This window comes from Pezoporus occidentalis, unplaced genomic scaffold, assembly GCF_034315485.1.
Source record: "Pezoporus occidentalis ecotype Australia unplaced genomic scaffold, CSIRO_AGI_Poc_V1 ctg23, whole genome shotgun sequence".
NCBI lineage: Eukaryota > Metazoa > Chordata > Aves > Psittaciformes > Psittacidae > Pezoporus > Pezoporus occidentalis.
In genome coordinates this window covers 3,399,922-3,419,511 of record NW_026914180.1, presented here as the reverse complement: position 1 = coordinate 3,419,511, position 19,590 = coordinate 3,399,922, and the positions used below count along the sequence as shown (strand labels likewise).

Genomic DNA, 19,590 nt, shown 5'->3' with positions numbered 1-19,590 from the left:
TGGTGCGAGGCCAGCAGGAGGAGTTCAATGCTTGTTCGTGTTCATAATACGAAGAAATTCGTTGTTTCGTGTAATTCTGGTGGTGCTTTGTTCCACAGACTGTTTGGCAAAAGCTCTGTAATTAATCTTACTGTGTATGAACAGAGTTGTTGTTTATTTTAGGTTGGATTTAATTGTGCTGCTGCGTTCCTATTAAATCTCTCTGCTCTAGTAAGGCCCACTTGGTTTTTCAGTGAATTCCTAATATTTACACAGCCAGGTGCCAGAGGTGCAAAAGAAGGTTCCTCACCTAGACACAAGCCAAGTACGTTTTCTTGCATAGTGACAGTGTAACGTGGAGCTGGGTCCTAAGTCTCGGCAGTCACATACACCATGTACATGCTGCTTCACTCCTCCTGGATTGCTCAGTTTTCATGGGATGCTCTGCAGGAACAGCTGTGGGGCAGTGAGGAATGCAGTGTAACTGTCAATAGAGAATTCTAAATCCTGATGTATTTTTTGCAGGGCCTGGGCTTATATGCTGCTAGAGACATTGAAAAGCACACTATGGTCATTGAATATATCGGAACTATTATACGGAATGAGGTAGCAAACAGGAAGGAGAAGCTTTATGAATCTCAGGTATGGCTGCTGCTTGGTCGCTGTTCCTTTCCCCTTTCAAACGTATGTACAACACAACAAATGCTTTTTTTGCTGTTTGAATTCAGGTCCTTTCATTTGCTTTCTGCTGTACTATAAATGCAATAGGCTAGAAATATAACCAGTCTACAGTGTTTCTTATCAGATCAGAGTATTTAAGTGTTAAATAGCTCTCACAGTGCCCTGGGCAGATAGGCAATATACGTCCCCTGTCCTGGGGACAGAGAACGTCTTTAAGTTGAAAGCAACTTCCTTTGTAACTCTGGGGTATTGTAACAGTACACAATTGTGAAGCACTTTAAGATCCCAAGTGAAAGGCAGTACAGAAGCTGCTAGGGAAATGAGATTTATGTGTGTTCCCCTTCCATTCCCTCACATCCCGGTGAGGGGAAGGGCAGTGTGTGGCTCACTGTTCCCTCATGAGCCAGTGGCAGAGTTTGATCCTGAACACAGGGGGACACAGGAGCTGATCCACGCTGCTGCTTCTGTTTAATCACTGGGAATTAAGTGAAAACTTTAAATTAAGAGAGTGTTTTTCCCCATCCTGTCTTCCAGAACCGTGGCGTGTACATGTTCCGCATTGACAACGACCATGTCATCGATGCGACCCTGACAGGCGGTCCCGCGAGGTGGGTGGCTCTGAGGAGATCTGACCCTGCTTGGGGGGATGATCTACATTCCCTGGGCTGGGGCTGGGTGTGAGGGAGTCACGCTTATGGTTCTCTCAGTGGTTTTTATTCTCTGAGCTGGTACATTCAGTCGTTGGACTGTTCCACTGGCATCATTAGCTTTTTGATTTGATTATGGTTCATGGCAGCTATGAAGAAGGAATTGAGTATTTTCTTTTTAATGCTTCACTTTTCTGACATTTTCTAGGTACAGAATCATGTAGAGAGCAATACAGTTATATCTGGACAGTCAGTGCACCCTGAAGCTAACTAAAGTCATCTTGAGGATTTGTTTAGATTTGCCTCAGGAGATACATTTCCTTAAAAGGTTACTCTTCTTCCAACTGTTTGCACAGGTACATCAACCATTCGTGTGCACCGAACTGCGTGGCCGAGGTGGTGACTTTTGAGAGAGGACACAAAATTATCATCAGCTCCAGCAGGAGAATCCAGAAGGGGGAGGAGGTAGGGCGCTCTTGTTAGGTTTTACTCACCTCTTGCTACTTGCATTGCTCTCTGATACTGTGTGATTTCTACAGGTAGTGGCCCTGCTTGTTTGTGCTGGGGTGGGAGAGTGGTGTTCCCCTCCTTGCCCTTTCCAGTCTTGCCTCAGCAGTATTTTGGTGTTTAATTTGGAGGTGCCACGCAAGGTAGGACAGATCCTGGGCATTCCATAACCGTTCTTCCCTCCATCTGCTTCCAGCTTTGCTATGACTACAAGTTTGATTTTGAAGATGACCAGCACAAGATTCCATGTCACTGTGGAGCTGTAAACTGCCGAAAGTGGATGAACTAGAATGCATTCCTTGCTGTCTTTGAGGGCTGCTTGTCCCTAGGAAGAAGTGATTCACAGTTTGATTTTGTCGACGGAAAATTGTTGCCTTTTTGAAGGGGAAAAGAAGAAACAAAGAAAATCACTTCTGGAAGTACAGCTTTCTACTCGTGTGCTTAACAAGAAAAAAGAGCGCAACCACCCAGCAAGCACCAGGAGCAGCCGGCAAAACGCGAAGCCAACTTTCCAGCCATGGGGAGGTGAGACTGAGTTAACAGAATGGTCCAGCACTTTTGTTTTTGAGCTCACTAAGGAGAAACTGATGAACTTGGGCAAAGAACCGAGGGCTGACCTGCGGGACTGCAGGTGGGCATCTATGAATGTAAGACTGAAATCACCAGCGAAAGGGAGAAGTCCAAAGTGCTGGCCACAGCCTTATTTGATAAAGGGGCAGGCCCTCTGATTAAAGAAAAATTTTAAATAAAAGTAGACACCACTGAACAAGGAATGTACTGAAACGACTTCCTTAGGGATAGAGCTAAGGGAAAAAAATAACTTGCACTAAAATACATTTAAATACTTGATTCCATGAGTCAGTTTATTGTAGTTTTTGATTTCTGTAAAATAAGAGAACCTTTTTGTATTTATTATTGAATAAGTGAATGAAGCTATTTTTAAAAAGAAAGTTAGAAGAAAGCCAAGCTGCTGCTGTTACCTGCAGAACTAACACACCCTGTTACGTTGTTCCTTTGTACACACCTGTAAATAGTTTGAGAAGAAAAAGAAAAAAAAGAAAAAAATACATTATAAAACCTAGTTCTTGACCAAATGCTACCAGACGCTGCGGCAGTTGGGTGCTGATAACACGCCGTCAATAGGGATGTTACAATATGATCTCCCGGAGGCGCGCAACGGGATAACCAAAATCTCCGTTTAAAACGAGAGGGGTTTTTATGTTTCAGGCAGTCTCAGCTGGGGTCTTGGAGACCTTTTTTTAAGTCAACCTTAAAGCCTGGTAAGGGCGTGTGTACAGTAAACCTGGGGCTTTTGTAGATGGTTGGGGACTTTAGATTAATTTTATTTGTATTATATTGTTGCATCCCTATTTCTTAAGTCAGGTTTTTTCGTGCTTACAATTTGTGATAACTGTGAATAACTGCTAAAACCACCCAAAAGAGAGGCTGGACTTTGTTTTTTTTTCCTTCAGCAAAAGTAGTCAAGATCAGGGGGGACTGTTCAGCCTACCTTAAATCATGGGAACGGCTTAGAATCATGTAGTCGGAGCTTAACTCCGACCCGCCGACAGCCTTCTTAACAGGAAAACGAGGACAAAACCCGCGATGTAACGTGCTTGCAGCTGCAGGACTCTGGCAATAGGGGTTTGGAAACTGTAATTTAAAGATGTGTTTGTATGGATTGGTTTTTGTTTACATTTCTTTCAAAAAAAAACAAGAAAAAAAACACAAAAAAAAATGAAACACATTGTTTTGTGTTTGCTTGTAGAAATTAATCAGCATTTGGAACCAGGTTAGCTTCTTATTTTGTACTTCAGATTCTGGTACTGACACTTCACAGCCTAAATAAATAGAGAAAGAAAAAAATGAAGTTCTTTTTTTTGTGTGTGCACAATGAAAGTGGACTGTAAACTGTTGGTATATTCAGTCATACAGTTCTGACCTTGTAATGTATATGGCATGATGTATTTTTATCTTACAGAATAAATCAATTGTATATATTTTTCTCTTGATAAATAGCTGTATGAAATTGTTTCTTGAATATTTTTCTTCTCTTGTACAATATTCCAACATCCTACCAGTATTTGTCCTACAGTTTTTTTCTGTTCTGTATAATAGTATCTAATGTTGGCAAAAAAAAAAACACACGAAAAAACAACTCAAAAAAAAAAAAACAACAGAATTTTTTGAAGCATACAGAGTGTTATGGGTTTTGGAATTTGTGGAAACAGATTTAGAAGATCAGCATTTACAAATAAAAATATTTTACATCTATAAGGTACATCCTCCTGGTTTTATTCTGAGCGGTCTCTTCTCCAGTTCTGTCAGGATTTCAGCACTTGCGGTCCCCATGGCTGTAGCACAACCCACACATTCTGCTGCCAGGTCCTGAGCATTCCCAGCCGCCATTCCCAGTGCTCGGGTCTTTCCCAGAAAATCAGCCAGAGGTGCAGGAAAAAAGAGTTAATGGGGTGTCCTGCTGCTGCTGGTTTGGGCTGCGGTGGAGTTGGTTTTCTCCACAGTAGCTCGTGCAAGCTGTGAGTTGGACTGGGGCTGGAATCAGCACTGACAGCTGGTGGGAGCCTGCAAGAAAGCTGGAGAGGGACTTTTTACAACTGGACAAGGGGAATGGCTTTAAACTGACAGGGGGGACATTTACATTAGATATTAGGAAGTTCTTCCCTGTGAGGGTGGTGAGGCCCTGGCACAGGTTGCCCAGAGAAGCTGTGGCTGCCCCATCCCTGGCAGTGCTCAAGGCCAGGTTGGATGGGGTTTTGAGCAGCCTGGTCTAGTGGAAGCTGTCCCTGCCTGTGGCAGGGGGGTGGAACAGGATGAGCTTTAAGGTCCCTTCCAACCCAAACCATTCTGTGATTCTGTGGTGTTTTCCTTTCATGCTTCGTATTCAGCCCAATTCCTCAGGGTCACCTGTGAGCAATCAGTCACTTACTTAGAGAAGAAAACTGAATTTCCACCTCAGCCCAGGCAGGGCCCAGCTGTGAGCAGGGAACTGACATGGGCCTGGGTGTACACAGAACAGATTTATAACCCTCCCTCCCTTGTACACATTCTGTGTGCGATGACCTGGCTGTGCAGCTGCAGCACTGAACAGACACAGCTGTGGCTACACCCACTCACTGCAGAAACTACCATCATCCAAACCACCATCATCGCCTCAGTCTGCTCCTGGAAACTGGCACCCCAGGGCAGGCACAGCAGCAGCTGGGAGGGCTCAGCTGAGCCCCAAAGAGTCTGGCTGCAGCATTTGCAGTGCTGCAGACATGGGTAGTGCCAATTTTCAGACGATCAAGGTGTGTTACATAGACAAGAATGAGGTAGGATATTTATCTGTTCATCTGCAGCTAAGTTCACCAATTCTGTATTTGTGTCTGTTGCTGCATGCTTCAAGCCCACATGTACTGCGCCAATTTTGACAGCCTCCAACACACCAGCCTCCAACTTCCCTCGCCAGGACCAAAAGTTCCCATCAAAAATTCTCAGTGGCAACAGACTCGGGCCATAAACAAAGCCAAAGCTTCTGCTCTGCCTCTTTGAGGAGGTGTTTGGCTGTTGACTTTACATCATTTTTTAAAGGACAACATAAAGGCCATGCCAAACAAGGCAGAGCAAGGCTGCTGCCCAAACAGTCTGACAACCAAAAGCCATGTCACACCTTCCAGAGAGGCTGGCACAGCTGGGAGCAGCCCTCCAGCACCAGTGACTGCCTCACACTGACTTGCAGAAGCAGCCAGGGTTAATCGGGTGTTTCGGAAGCTGCAGCCCGTCCTTTCACCACCACCAAGGGCTGGAATTGATTCCAGGCAGAGCAACCACCCCAGGCATAGCCTGAGGAAGCAGGTACTGGTTAAGGACAGGAAGCACAGCCCTGCTCCTGAGCTGTCAGCACACTGTGCCACCTGGTTTTACACTGCCCTGGAAGTGCTGAACTGGAGGCCACTGTGAGCCAACACCCAGGAAGTCCATTCCAGCCCCACACTGCCCTGCAACAGCAATTTGAAGACTCTGGGTGCCCCTCCAAGGGCCACCGGACACAGCCAGGCACAGCACAAGGCCCAGATGAGGCACAGCTGCTGGAAGGGGCCAGGGTTGTTTAAGAGACTCGTGGTAGGAAAGAACTCAACTAGTGCCTAACCAAATTATTCCCACTGTAATGCTTTATGTGGAAGAACCTCCACTTCAGCCTATTGTTCTGGTTTACCATTAAACCCAGCCTACCTGGTTGCTCCCTGCTTCCAGCATTGATGGACCAGTGCAGTGGCAGGAGGGACGGCTCCTACCTGCCCTCCTCACAGATGACAGCCCTGGCAGGAGCTGAAGGACCAAGCACCATCTGTCACACGAGAATCGCACCTCTCTGCAGGAAGACGTGGCTCTGTAACCACTCCAATGTTACCATTGCTTGCCTCATGCTGCCCAAAACATCAGGAACCAGATGCTGGAGTAGCTGTGCAGCTGGAAAGTGCTTCTGCTGCTCAAGCAAAAGGGTGAGGCTGTCGTGGCACTGGCAGCGGCTGAACACCAGGATGGCTTCTGCGAGAAAGCAGCTCAGTCTGGCAGGATAAACCAGGCCAGCATCGATAGGAAAAAATACGCTGGGTAAGAACAGCTCTTCCCTTCTGCAGCAGCTTCCAGGCCCTGAAGGAGCATCCGGGGCTGAGGCAGGAAGTCAAAGAAAGGTAAGGAGTGAAATAAATGAACTGGGGAAGGGAAACAGGGAAGTAGAAAGAAAAACAAAGAGATAAATCATCATCAAAGCTTCCAAGATGGGACAGAGGGAGAAGGAGCCAGCTGAGAAGAAAAGAGAGTGAAAACATCAGTCTCTTAAATCGGTGCTTTCTGGTCCAAGAGCTACAGAGAGTAAGGCCGTACAGCTTAATAAAAAAATGATGCTTTATTTTAAATGCAGCTACTGTCATGACTCATCAAAATAGACTTTGTAATAGTTACTTTCTTTTAAATAGGAGGTGACGAATGACAGCTACGGGTTTAAACTACATGAAATGTCCTAAAACTGCAAATTAAAGGAACTAAATTTAAATATTACAAATGACAATTATCAGAAGATAAAAGGGAAGAAAAACATTTTCCAGACAAAGCAAAATAACTTGGCCAGTAAAACCATACTAAAAACGTGAATTAATGAGATACTGCGCATGAAATACTCCTTTCTGTCGTTGGCATTTAAAAGCTCCACAAAGCTAAAATCTCACCATTTAAATGACATTGCTCTAATAATTTCTCTTACTGAATAACAGTTCAATAATCCAGGATAATCCAAGGAACCGCTGATAAATTGCACTTCTACGTGGTACTCTGCTGCTGCTGCTGCTCCAGCTGCCAGGGACCATCCAGACCTTCTCCTGCACACTGCTCTTCGCAGCAGAGTGTTCCTGTGGGGCCGCCGCAGCGGCTGTGCTGGGTGCAGCTCCTCCTCCCAAAGCCCTCCAGAATGGCCGAGCATCACTGCCGAAGGGGAACCGGGGTCTTGGCTTAACTCTTCCCAACCACATCGTCGCTGCCTCAGCTTTCAAAGTGCCACTGCTGCGGAAGGGACCCATCACAGATGGCCATAGTCACGTACCCTTTGTGGCTAAGTGGATCCACCACCTTCATGCACTGCCCCACGGAGACCTGGTAGAGGCGGTTGTTTTTCTAGCAGAGACAAGCAGACAGATGGGATTTAGTTATTAAAACTTCTGCTCTACTCATCATTGAACTGAAGCTGAAAGGGATGCTTAGTGGGAGGGAGTGCTCCTTCCTGACAGATGAGCCTTTCTGCAGCCTCCCTGACATACCCCATAACCACCCCAGCAGTGCCCATGGGTAGCAACCTCCTGCTCTCCTGCATGGAGGGAGCTGATACGCAAGAGAGTCACATGCAGGTCAGCATCAGTACTTACGGACACAAGCAGATGTCCAATGAAGAACATAGCAAGGATATCACAGCACTCCAGAATACCTCTATCTCCGGGTCCTGTGCTGTAACTGGCAGTGCACAGCTGGCCTTTCTCTGCCAAGGAGTCACACACCACCATCACAAGCATCACCTAACAGTTACCTGCACTGAATTTCAATAGCCAGTCTTGTCTGCTAACTCAAGCTGACACACTCTGAGTAATCTCTTACCAGCAGCAGACTCTTTCAACTCACCACTGCCACCACCATTTGTAGCTGTGGCACTGCTGGGGCAAACACCAGACACACACAACCCTGGGCTCATGCAGTACCTGCCTCTCTATGTCCAAACCATCCTGGACTGCAACAGCCTTCCTTATTTGACTCCACATAGGAACTTATGCTGCCAATGAGCAGCGAGGTATGAACCCACGACAGTTTATGCAGAGCTGGCCTAGAAGTGCAACAGGTAGTTTGGGCAGTGCCCTTCCTTCTCTTTGTTCAGCAATGTCTGTTCTACACTCACTGCTATGCTTAGGGCATGCGGGGAACAACCTCTGAGTTAAAACCAGGAGCCAAATTTCATGCACATGCAGCACCAGCTCTAAATGATTAAACTAATAAGATGTAATTATAGGGCAGAAGCAACTGCAGGAAACCTCCTCTCTCAATACTCCTCTCTGCCCTGTGCTTCTTCCAACATGAAGCAGAAATCACCACAAGGACCCTCCTGTCTCCCAGTCCTGCAAACACAACACGACAAAGAGCTGTGGAGTGGGTTTTGGTGTCTCTGGTACATCCCTGTGAGCCACAGTGGGTGGCTGTGACAAGCAGAAAGAAGGCTAAATGGAGCTGCAGACACATTCCCAAGTTGCAAAGGGGCTGCATGACCCAGAGCTCAGCAGTCTTATTAGGAAATGTGGCCACCACAACCCATGCAGCTTTGGTACAGGCTGCTTAGATTGTGGGCTGGGCCTAGTACAATACAATTGACTTGGTACATCTGAGGTTTAGTCATAATTAAACTTGAATCTGCTGTCCTGTTAGTGCTATTGTCATGAAGGGCCCAGAGCACAAGTCTGATGAGGAGCAGCTGAGGGAACTGGGGTGGGTTAGCCTGGAGAAAAGGAGGCTTAAGGGATCACTCTCTACAACTACCTGAAAGGAGGATGGAGCGAGGAGGTGGATGGTCTCTTCTCCCAAGTAACAAGAGATAGGACAAGAGGAAATGGCTTCAAGTGGCACCAGGGGAAGTTTAGGTTGGATATTAGGAAAAATTTCTTCACTGAAAGGGCTGTCAAGCACTGGAACGGGCTGCCCAGGGAAGGAGCTGAGTCACCATTTAAAGGGTGTATACAAGTGGCACTCAGTGACACGGTTTAATGGTGGAATTGGCAGTGCTAGGTTAATGGTTGGACTCAATGATCTAAAAGGTCTTTTCTAATCTAAATGATTTTGTGATTCCATGATCAGTTACAAGCAGCGTGCTCTGTGCCAGCCATACTCCACTTACCCCAAATGTCCACTGCTGTGAGCCACCAGAGCCATGGCATTTCATGAGACGAGGTGGATCGGATGAGCGAGTTTCCGAAACGTCCAAGCAAAGGAGATTATTTAAGATCAGCTCATGATCCTCATTGTAAATCCAGACCTGAAAGAGAAAATAGAAATACATTTATGCCAGTGTTTCAGGGCAGGTGCCTTGCATCTTTTGTTCAGCTATAAAGGAGGTGCTTTAGTATCTGCACGTCAGAGATGTGCCTTGCAACACTCAATACTCACTGCCTCTTTTCCAGCAACTGAAATGCAGCTGCAATGCTCTATTGCCTTCCCAGCATCACAGAGCGTTACCCCATGCATAGGCACTAAAAGGACCAACTGTGATTCTGCCCTGTAACTACCACTGTTAAACTTCAGCAACCCCCACGTGTTCCCCTTGTGCAGGCAGCTAAACAGGATAATATGACAGGAAGCAGTCAGCTGGCTGCCTGTCCTGGGTTCAGCAGTAGCAGTCATTTTTCTCCTTTCTGGTAGCTGGTGCAGTGCTGTGGTTTTGACTTTTGGCCTGGGAACAGTGCTGATAGCAATTATGTTTTGGTTTGGCCAAGGACTTTGTGAGCCTCATGCTCTGCCGGGGAGGAGGGGAAGCCAGGAGAAGCAGAGACAGGACACCTGACCCAAACTGACCAAAGAGGGCCATGCCCAGGAGGTAACTGGGGGTTACCCAGAGGGGCTGGGGGACTACGGGGCTGGAGGAGGTATCGGTCAGTGCTTGGTCAGGCGGGGGGGGGCGGCGAGTTATCAGTCTGCTGGTGGTGAGATGTTGTATTCTCTTCCCTTGTTATTTCCTTTATCATTATTATTATTGGTGGTAGCAGTAGTGATTTGTGTTATACCTTAGTTACTAAACTGTTCTTATCTCAACCCATGGGAGTTGCATTCTTTTCGATTCTCCTCTCCGTCCCCCCAGGAGTAGGGGGAGGGCAAGAAGGGGGGGGGGGTGAGTGAACGAGCTGCCTGACTGGGTTTAAACCACTACACTGCCTAAACCTTGCTTTGGAGCAAGGCACATCTGGCACAGCTGAAGGCTTAGGGAAGCTGGACAATCAGCGGGGTCTGACTGCAGGAGCTGCTGCTCCTCCCTCAGTGCCCTCAGCTCTGCAAAGACCTGGGCCAAGACCAGTGAGGTGGAGGACCTGGAGGTCTTGTAACCAACAGAAGATTCTGATCCCTGTGCCAGAAAGCAAAGAAACACAGAACTTCAGTGTGTGCACCTCAAAATACTCTGGATTACACAGCGGCAGGGAAACGGAGAATAGAGCATTCAAAACTGTAACTGCAGTGCAGGGAAGGCACTGACACCAGCTGGCTAACACCAAACAACTGAATGCCCTGGGGGAGCCTGCATTCACACAGCACCTGGATGTCAAGCAAGCGCTCTCACTCTGCTGCCATTCCCAGACCCAACACTGGGATGGTGTGCACCAACAGCATCCCTGCTCATCTGCCTCACTTGCCAGCATCAACTCCCTTCCCCCAGCTACCTGCCCTGGGAGTAAGAGGGAACTGAGCCCCTCATAACTGTACCAGAGGTACCTGTACCTACAGGCACGCTCAGTTGTTCTGGTGAAATCTTCCTGCAGCCCTGTTGTGATCTCACACAGCTCAGAGCAACAGTAACCAATGCCCACTCTGTGATTGTCAACCCTCACTAAATCAGCATGAGTTTCACACTGAGAGTGTAGAATATCAAATTCCAGGCAGAAAAGTGAAGCAAATAAACCAAGTTCTGATTTTTATTAGATTTTATCTGATGAAACTGAGCCCAGCCTTCTGGAGGGAGCTGTGATTCAGGACATCGCCTCAGCTGGACTGCACAACTGAAAAGCATACAGCTCATTAGGACAGTGCCTGTTGTAACTCAGTGAAGGCCTCCTCTGAGGAAGTGCAAGTATCACACCAAAATTTGCCCTAACCTCAGGCATTGTTGTGCCTTCTAACATACTTTTTCTGCTTAAACCCTGTCATGAGAAAGAAAGCATGGCAAGAGTGAAGAGGAGGAGAGAATGGAGAAATAACAAGACTTGCCAGAAGTTTTATTATTATTACTATTAAATGAAGAATGATGGACCCAAATCCCCAAACAAGAGATGAAACTCTTAAGTAAGAATTAAAGACTGCAGTGACACAGGGACCAGACCTTTAATCAAAAGCTCAGGAATGGCAACACAGAACACTGGTGAAAAATCCAGTGTGATACTTCTGCAGAAAGACTTCAACCAGACAGCCAAAATTAAGGTCAAACGAATGATGTGTTCGGTGTAGAAAACAATGTAAGAGGGGAAAAAGGCCCAAATCTGGACACGTCAGGGCTCTAAATTCAGATTAGAGTATCGATATGAAGTTGCAGATATTAACAGATTGAAGCATAAGGAAAGCAAAGCTACCCCACAGGGGTGTTTTGTTATATAACTGCAAGCTTTTGCATACTCCAAAATTCATTAACTGCTTTGCTGCTGAAGAGCGGAAGGATGATGTTTAGCTCTTGTCATTGCTCGTGGCAGGCTGTAACAACCCAGGGTATAGGAAGGCAACATCTCCTGGCAGCCAATACACCATTGAAAGTCCATAATGAAAAAGGTGCCTGCCTAGGATTTATACATCAGTTCTGGGGGGTGTCTTATTTTATCCTCCTGTGTGTGTTCTACAATAAATGCCATTTTAAATATTAATTGTATTTAAAACAAAAAGGGAACAGACGAGGTGCAGAAATTTTCATTCTGCATCCACTTCCTAACACCCGGGAGAGCATCCCTGTCAGATTTCAGCTTCTGAAAATGGAATTATGCCCAGCTCCCACCACACAGAAAACCGGCACCTTTAACTGCTGTCCCCAACAGACGCATGGTAATGACTGATCTGCTCCACAAGCATAAGGAAAATCACTGTTTTCACTGGAGCCAAAGAAAAACACTGGGATGCAAGTAGAATACAGTGAATTGTTTCTGTTTTCAAATTACCTAAATAGCAGATGTTATGGAAAAACCTCTCTCCATAATGAAATTGAAGAAGTTTGGGGTTAAATAAATTACTTAATTTGATGAATGCTGCAGGATTGGTCTCTTTCCAGCAGCTCTCTTCTCCCTGCCTGTTAACACAGGCAGCAGGATAAGAGGGAAATCTTACCCTGTTGGCGGTGGAAAGGTGCCAAAGGACCCCTTCAATATCAGAGTGCAGTGGCCCATTCAGCTGCTGGCTGACCCTGCCAAGATCCTACACGTCCCCAGAGCACTTAGAGGTCTTCCCCCAGGCAAAGCAGTTCAGACGTGGTAGCGCTCAGATGCCTGCCCAAGCCTCCCACCCATCAGTCACTGCCATCACCATTGGTCACAGGGGCACAGAGGTCCTGCTTGTGCTTAAGTCACCCAGACCACAGCAACTTTCCCACAGCAGAAATGGGACCCACAGATCTGGGGTAAGCATCCTTATTTCTAGAACACAGCCAGTGCAGGTATCCTTCCAGTCACCTCAAAGAGATGCATAACATGTGCCAGAGAAGGTTTCACGGCCAAAAATAAATAGGAGGAGATACAAACTCTGTTAGCATAAGTATTTTTTTAATGCAGGTGTAGCTTAGGAAGAACTGGATTTTGAATTTAGGCCCTTCAAAAAGCAGTTCAAACTATTTACAGATTGAAGACTGAGGTTTCCTAGGGCTTCTAGTACCTTCAGGATTATCCTTCACCCCAATAGGACAGCAACAAATCACCCAGCCTGCACCAGGACTGACTGATGACTTCATTAATCTTATCTATGTACAAACAAGCAGGTAGGAACAGTTTCTCCTCATACACAGTTAATGAGGAGTTTCAGTGAGGACTACAGCTCAACTCCTTGCAAGGACAGCAGTGTGACATTGCTGAAGACTGGATAGGGGAGATTTTAGCTCTCTCCTTTTATCAACATTTGGATTTCCTGACTGGTTTCAGGTTGCCACTGTTGATAAAGGAGGCATGCTCTTCACTCCCTCCATAAACCAATATATCCCAGTGATCCCCCGGGATTGTTTTTTATCACAAAGAGATACGGGGCTGTGTTACTGAAGTTCTTTTTTTTTTTCCCCTGGTGAAACATGGTATTATTCCTACAGTGAGATTACTTAATGTAAACAGGTAACAGCTCGCTGAGGTACTTCAGAGGAAATTCAAGTGAGGAAAGGGCTCAAATGGTGCCTCATCATCCAGAAGGGCGGCACATATCACCATTTCCTCTGGAAAAAACAGAGGTACCCATTAAAGAATTGAGTCCACTGTCAAAACAGACAACTGTGTTAAAACAAAACCTATCACCCAACCAAGGGAAAAACAGTAAATCAAAGGCTCTGTAGTAGGTAGAAAAGGGAAGCTCACTGTTCCTAGAGAATAAACATTTCAAATTACATGAAATAAAGCAGGAAGCATCAGCCTGCCCTTTGGCTTTCAGAGTGCAGTGGAGTGTAGCAAAAGGCATGGCTGGCCAACTGGCAAAGCTGTGTGGATATACACCCCCATTTGGTCTGCAAATTACATTAGCACTAGAGGAATGCACTGAAAATTCTCAGTAAATACAAGACAATAACCACTACTGAAACAGCCCTTTGTGTGAGAGAAAATCCCTGCCGTGAACCATGCCGACAGGAGAAGCATTCCAGTACTTTCATCAGTTACAATCTGTTGCTTGGATTGGCACAACTGTATTGTTCTGTCAGGCAGTTTCTAAAAGAGAAAAATTCAGCTTAAGAGCACAAAAAAGCTGCCTCAGCACTGTGGAAGAGATGTGCCTAGCAATTTGCATCATCCCAACTATTTATATATATACTTCAGCTCTTGTTATTATGGATAATGATGACATCAAAGCACCAAGTGACTTGTGAAAATCATCAGAAACCACAAAGTTTGGTGGTCTGTAATCATTATTTTAAGCCATTGCTACCCTGAAAACCCAATGTCCCCCTGAAGGCTGTTGCAAAGCAGATACATGCTTCTGCGTCAGTTTAGTGTGTTGATGATGTTTCATAATTGTTAGAGGGACCAAAGAACTGTGTTCCTTCAGTAGTTCATGGAAAAGCAACAAGCAAACTTACTTGGGTGTCCTCACACTCATTGAGTTGTATCAGAAAAGTGAACTAACAGCCATGATCTAGAGGTCTAAGGAGAAAGATCTCGCAGAAGAACTGCGCGTGTGAGCACATCCTTCCAGACAGACTCTTGAACAGTCTGTGAAGTACACATTCTTACATTTATGAAGTGCTGAAAGAACGTTAGCAGAGCTTTTCTGGAATTCCCTGTTCAAATCAGTTATCTCTTAAAGGCCCAGAGCACAGATGCCCTTGCTTAGACACTTCAGTACCATCCCCAGCTGGAATGGCAAGCCACATTTTTAAAACTCAATATATTGCTAAGTAAGAGAAAAGTTAAATTATTGAATGGAAGTAAACATACAAAGGAGAGGTTATAACAACACAGAAAGTAAAGTTTAAGGGTCAACCTAGTGTATTTGAAAACAAACAGTTGAAAAAACCCACATTATTTCGTGGACTTGACGAAATGTTTTGGACAAGGAACTTGGCTTTAACATTTAGATCAGAGGGAAGGTAGGCACACACTAGCTACATGACAAACCCAATCTTTTTTTAGCTGTTAGATCACAAACACTCCCACTAGTTAGCCCTGTGTTCGCCACTGTGCTTCATTCCAAAATCTTCCTTTTTAGTGTTTTTTAATGCTTCTCTTCCAAGCCTGTCAGTAACTACATTTCCTCCTCCTCCTTTAGGGCAGGATCTAGCCCAAGGCCTGCTTCAGAACCTTTGTCCCCTAATCACCACCTGATTAACCTTGGCATGATGGTGTTGGGCAGAAGCTACACCATAGCTTGTTAGTTCCACTTTTCAGACATCTTCAGTCTTTCATGATGATCCTCTAATACACTAAAGTATTTTTCAATCATCCTTCAACACCAAAGCTTTCGTCACATGCACTAAGTTGTGCACAGTCTCAGTTTGGTTTCCAGAAAGAGGTCAGACACACAAATGAAGTTCAGGAGAGTGTTTCCTTTGGCAATAGTGGCAATTTCTTCACATGACCACTCTTCCAACTACAAAGCTTCTCATTCCATGTTAGTCTTCTGCTTGCAAAATTCACAATCAATTTTTCTCCTTCTTGAGTTATGTTAGATGTCTCTGCACTCACCTTCGTCCTATAAGACCCTGTTCACCTCCTCTACTTGTGTTATTTCTAACTACAAAACCTTCATCACCTATTCCTAAATGTGTTCAGTCACCAGTATTAGCCCCAGATTATTTTTCACAAGAAAATGTCCTGGTTTTCATTCTAATTTAAGGATGAACATTTTAGAAGTATTTTCTAGATGCACTACCTTTGTGAGAACCATTTCCTTAATTGCTAATTCCCTAATTCCTATAGCAAAAAGACAAACTGAATGTCACTGTCATGTCAAGTCCTAGAAAACAGGATAGTTTGATGTGCTTGGGTAATTTTTAACTTCACTTAATGATGATCATCTAAGTCAACTTCAACTGAAAGCATTACCCATAATGGTGATGCAACACAGTTATATAACAGCTGTTACTTCTTTTAAATTGAGAAGTGAGAATTTGAAACCTCTTAGCAGCCATGAAGGCTATAGAAAACATAGCAAACATTAACTAAAGGCAAAACAGATCTGCTTGGGAGGCCAATCGCATGACTTCAGTGAGCCTGGTTTCCTCACACACCCACCTCTCAGCATCAGCTCTCACATGCATGAACCATCTATATTGCACAAAGGGTTATTTTCCAGTTAAGAGATTACACAGAAGATTATTTTCCAACCAAAAGAACTGCAATCAATGAGTTTTAAGGGAGCCCCATTTTGTCTTCCCAGTTCTTCGCAGTTTTCCCAGGTAGACTGCAACTTGCTCCTTCAATATGTATTTTCCAAGGGAGGGTGTTACCTATTCCAGAGCAAAAGCAGCTTGGAAAGAGATAAGCAGTGATAACTTACTCCTGTACCTCAGAGAAATTCACTGTCATCAAATGAAATCAGGCTCAAGTGACATCAAATTATTTTCACAGAAAGCTGCCACAGGATGCCAAAAGCTTACAGGAGGTCAAAATACAACCACACACTCCTGAAAAGGCAAAATCCTACAGAAATGCCATCTTTGGCTCAGTAAAAAACATTAAATCATCACAAAAATACTGCTCACAAAGTACAGATTGTCATCTTCCAGAGTAACTCTCTGTGCTGTGTATTAAGCAACACGCACTTAACTTGATGCCAGTGGCCGTAAGAGAACGGGGTAGCTAGGTACTTGCATTTCACCAGACCCAACACGAGCTTTCTTATTAGGACAAAGGCATAAAACAGATGGTTCTAGAGCAAAAATCAGCTGAAAATCCCAATGGGTTGAGTGTTACCACAAACAACAGATAAAAGCCTTCAATACTCAGAAAGTTTCTTGTTATTTTTATAAACTGAAGCTGTTAAATAAGTGTTGTCTTTCTCTACATTGTTCCCATGTAACTATAGCAAGACTGTTCAAGAGGATATGAAAGCAAGCTGGCTGAATGCACTCTTGGGATTTATTAGAACAAAATAAGTCTAGTGGCATAAAACCATAGTGCTGGATAACATACTTGGTTGGAGAACAAAACTGCTGTGAAAGAAGACAGTACAGCCAGGTTTTTTTTTATGAGAACTAATTGCTTAATTTACCACTAATAAACTAAAGTCATGCGTAAAGAAGCCAAAGAGCAACAATCCGAGCACTAAGTTGTCTTTCCCAATACCAAAAGGCTAACTGAAGTTTCTGTTTCCAGAAGGAAAGAGAAACAGAAAAAGGTTTTGATAAGGAAAAACAACAGACTTTCTCCTCCAGCCACGTGCAGTTGACTATTAAAATATGGCAGGAAGGAGGAGGGAAACAGTAACTATGAGGATCCATCTGTTCTTACTGTGGACATCATCCACAGGCAGTTATTTTTGCTCTCTCACTCTTCACAGACTGAATGGCTCAGAAAGCAGCACAGCACCTTTGGCACTGCAAATGTAGAGTCACTGGTGCCAATCAGTTACTATTACATTTACACAGTCTGTACATTTACAAGACTTGCTGTCTTTCTTCCAGCTAATGGAAGAGATCACATAGGAAAACTCATTCCCATTCCAACTTAAATTCATCCACCTTTAACACAAGGACCTAAAATTTGGTCATAACAATGATTACTCAGTATTCCAGAGGCAAAGCGAAGGGATGTATTGCTTCATCCTGCTTAAGTGACAATTGGAGACCATGTGTCTAGTGCCAATCACACTTACCCAGACACCGGCTAACACCCCTCATGCCATCTCCTTCTGTCACATTCAACTGGTGAGGCCACAGATAGGAGGCAGAAAGTCCCATGAGTTGATAAAGCACACAACTTCTTGTTTGGGACTATCATAAAGCATCCTGCTTCTACTGCTGCCCTTTCCATACCCTGAAAACTACTGCCCATTTCATAAAGTACCTAATTAGTCTAGCACAACCTACCTTTGGTAAAGCTACTATGCTGCATTATATCCCATACTCCATTTATTTTGTGTCTTTGATTACTTTCCTCTTTAGATATGATATAGCTTTTAAACCTGGGTCCCATAGGCTCCTAAATCATAACGTTCCCAATATAGTTCTTAGCTAGGTAAAAGCTTTATGGCATTAGGTGAAGATCTTTCTACCCTGGAGACTGTTTATCGAGCTCCAGAACTTCTGTTGCCTGAAGAATAGAGGTGGAATACCAAAGGCTTTATATAGTAATACAAAAACTCTCATTAGAATTTTCACATCCATCCCCAATTAATCCCCAGATCAGCAATTCACCGGAAGCCAAAGAATTTTCTAAATTCCTTAGATTTCCTTCTATTTAATGATGATAACATATCATTAATTCACCCCAAACTACAGCCAATCCAGCAGCATAGGACTAGTTGTACAATACACAAAGAACAGCAAGCCAGGAAAAGGCTGCCTTGAATCCCAGTATGAGGAACTGACTGAAGAGTTTCTACGAATTCTGAAGTGTTAATCAGTGGATTATGATCCTGTCGGAAGCCACTTAAGGACAGTCTCAGCCACATACTGAGATTCATGCTATAAAGAGATTATAATATCCAACACTCAGCCTTAGTAGGGTACAGAACAGTAAGCTCCACAGACTCCTCGGCCAGCCTTGCTGTTTGAATGATACTCTGGCATTAGCCTGCCTGCTGATAAGATGTTGTACTAAGGCATTTTGTCAACAGGAAAACGTATTAGCAATTTTCAAGATGTGAGTCACTATTCAGTACAATCAGGAATCTCATACCTGGTTTTGATCGTTGTAGTCACATTCCCGAACCACTACCAGGCCTCCTTTCTGACTTGGGTGGCCCTGCGCGACCAGGCATTTGTTGGTTTGAAGGTGATACAGCTATGAAAGGAAAACAGTTTGACGGATGCAGTAAACAAATAATGTCACAAACCAAAAGGAACATATGGTAATGCTTTGGAAGCCCTAGAAGTTAGTGTGCTCACAAAAAATCCCCACCAAAAACCAAAACCAACTCACAATTACATCAAGATTTCTCTCTCTATGGTACAAGTGCTCAGCACATGCTGGTCATACTCTCGACAAATTTCTTTCCCCTCTCCACTCTCCATGAAAGTCACAGGTACCAAATACTCATTAGCTGAGGAATATCAACTGTACTGTATAAGCTACATTTTACTATGGTTTAGTTTAAATAGAAGTCTCCTCCTAAGGCCTCTCTTCATGAAACACTACCATCTCTTTGAGAAAGGAGACGGAATTACCTAAATACAAAGTGCACGGGAGTGCATTTGACAGTCAATGGGTGTGCGCATGTGTGGGAGATGGCAGAGCCCCAGATCTGGCATCCACATTAAAAATAATTAATTCCAATATGGAACTGAATATAAAGGGAAAAAATAATTTGCTGTGCTGAACTCAAGACCAGGCTGATGCATTAGCTGGCTGCATTTTATTATGAAGACATACATAGCTGTCTTGGAATTTCAACTGATTCTCCCGATTTCTAGAAATCAAAAGCCACTTCCAGTAATGAAAAGAAAGAACTGCTCCACCACATGCTGGTATATAAATTTGAGAGTACAAATACTGAACAATATTCCTCACTAAACTCCATTTCTGGAAATAGCTGTCCCAAGGCACATCAGCCACCTCCTCAAGCGCACCATGTTGCTTCTATTCCATACACACATCTGAAACAAATTATACAAAAGCTTCTAAGTAACATTTCCTCACACCCCAGAGACATCTAGGAC

At 44.4% G+C, this 19,590-nt stretch overlaps 2 protein-coding genes across 26 annotated transcripts in view; one reads left to right on the top strand and one right to left on the bottom strand.

Annotated features, from left to right (window-relative positions):
- KMT2C (lysine methyltransferase 2C) overlaps window positions 1-4,091 on the top strand; it is a 194,014-nt gene extending 189,923 nt beyond the window's left edge. For all 24 annotated transcript variants that reach the window (XM_062621427.1, XM_062621426.1, XM_062621433.1 and 21 more), the window contains 4 exons: window positions 505-621; window positions 1,195-1,268; window positions 1,664-1,772; window positions 2,011-4,091. In XM_062621427.1, coding sequence (XP_062477411.1) covers window positions 505-621; window positions 1,195-1,268; window positions 1,664-1,772; window positions 2,011-2,103 — 393 coding nt within the window. In that variant the 3' untranslated portion in view covers window positions 2,104-4,091. The remainder of the gene's footprint in view (window positions 1-504; window positions 622-1,194; window positions 1,269-1,663; window positions 1,773-2,010) is intronic.
- Window positions 4,092-6,704: 2,613 nt separating this feature from the next.
- GALNT11 (polypeptide N-acetylgalactosaminyltransferase 11) overlaps window positions 6,705-19,590 on the bottom strand; it is a 34,378-nt gene continuing 21,492 nt past the window's right edge. The window contains exons 9-11 of one of the 2 annotated variants that reach the window (XM_062621452.1): window positions 18,611-18,715; window positions 9,241-9,378; window positions 6,705-7,484 (exon numbers count right to left, since the gene is read on the bottom strand). In XM_062621452.1, the coding sequence (XP_062477436.1) occupies window positions 7,353-7,484; window positions 9,241-9,378; window positions 18,611-18,715 (375 nt within the window). In that variant the 3' untranslated portion in view covers window positions 6,705-7,352. Of the gene's footprint in view, window positions 7,485-9,240; window positions 9,379-16,901; window positions 18,023-18,610; window positions 18,716-19,590 lie in introns of those variants that run through there. The other variant, XM_062621454.1, reaches the window with a different exon arrangement.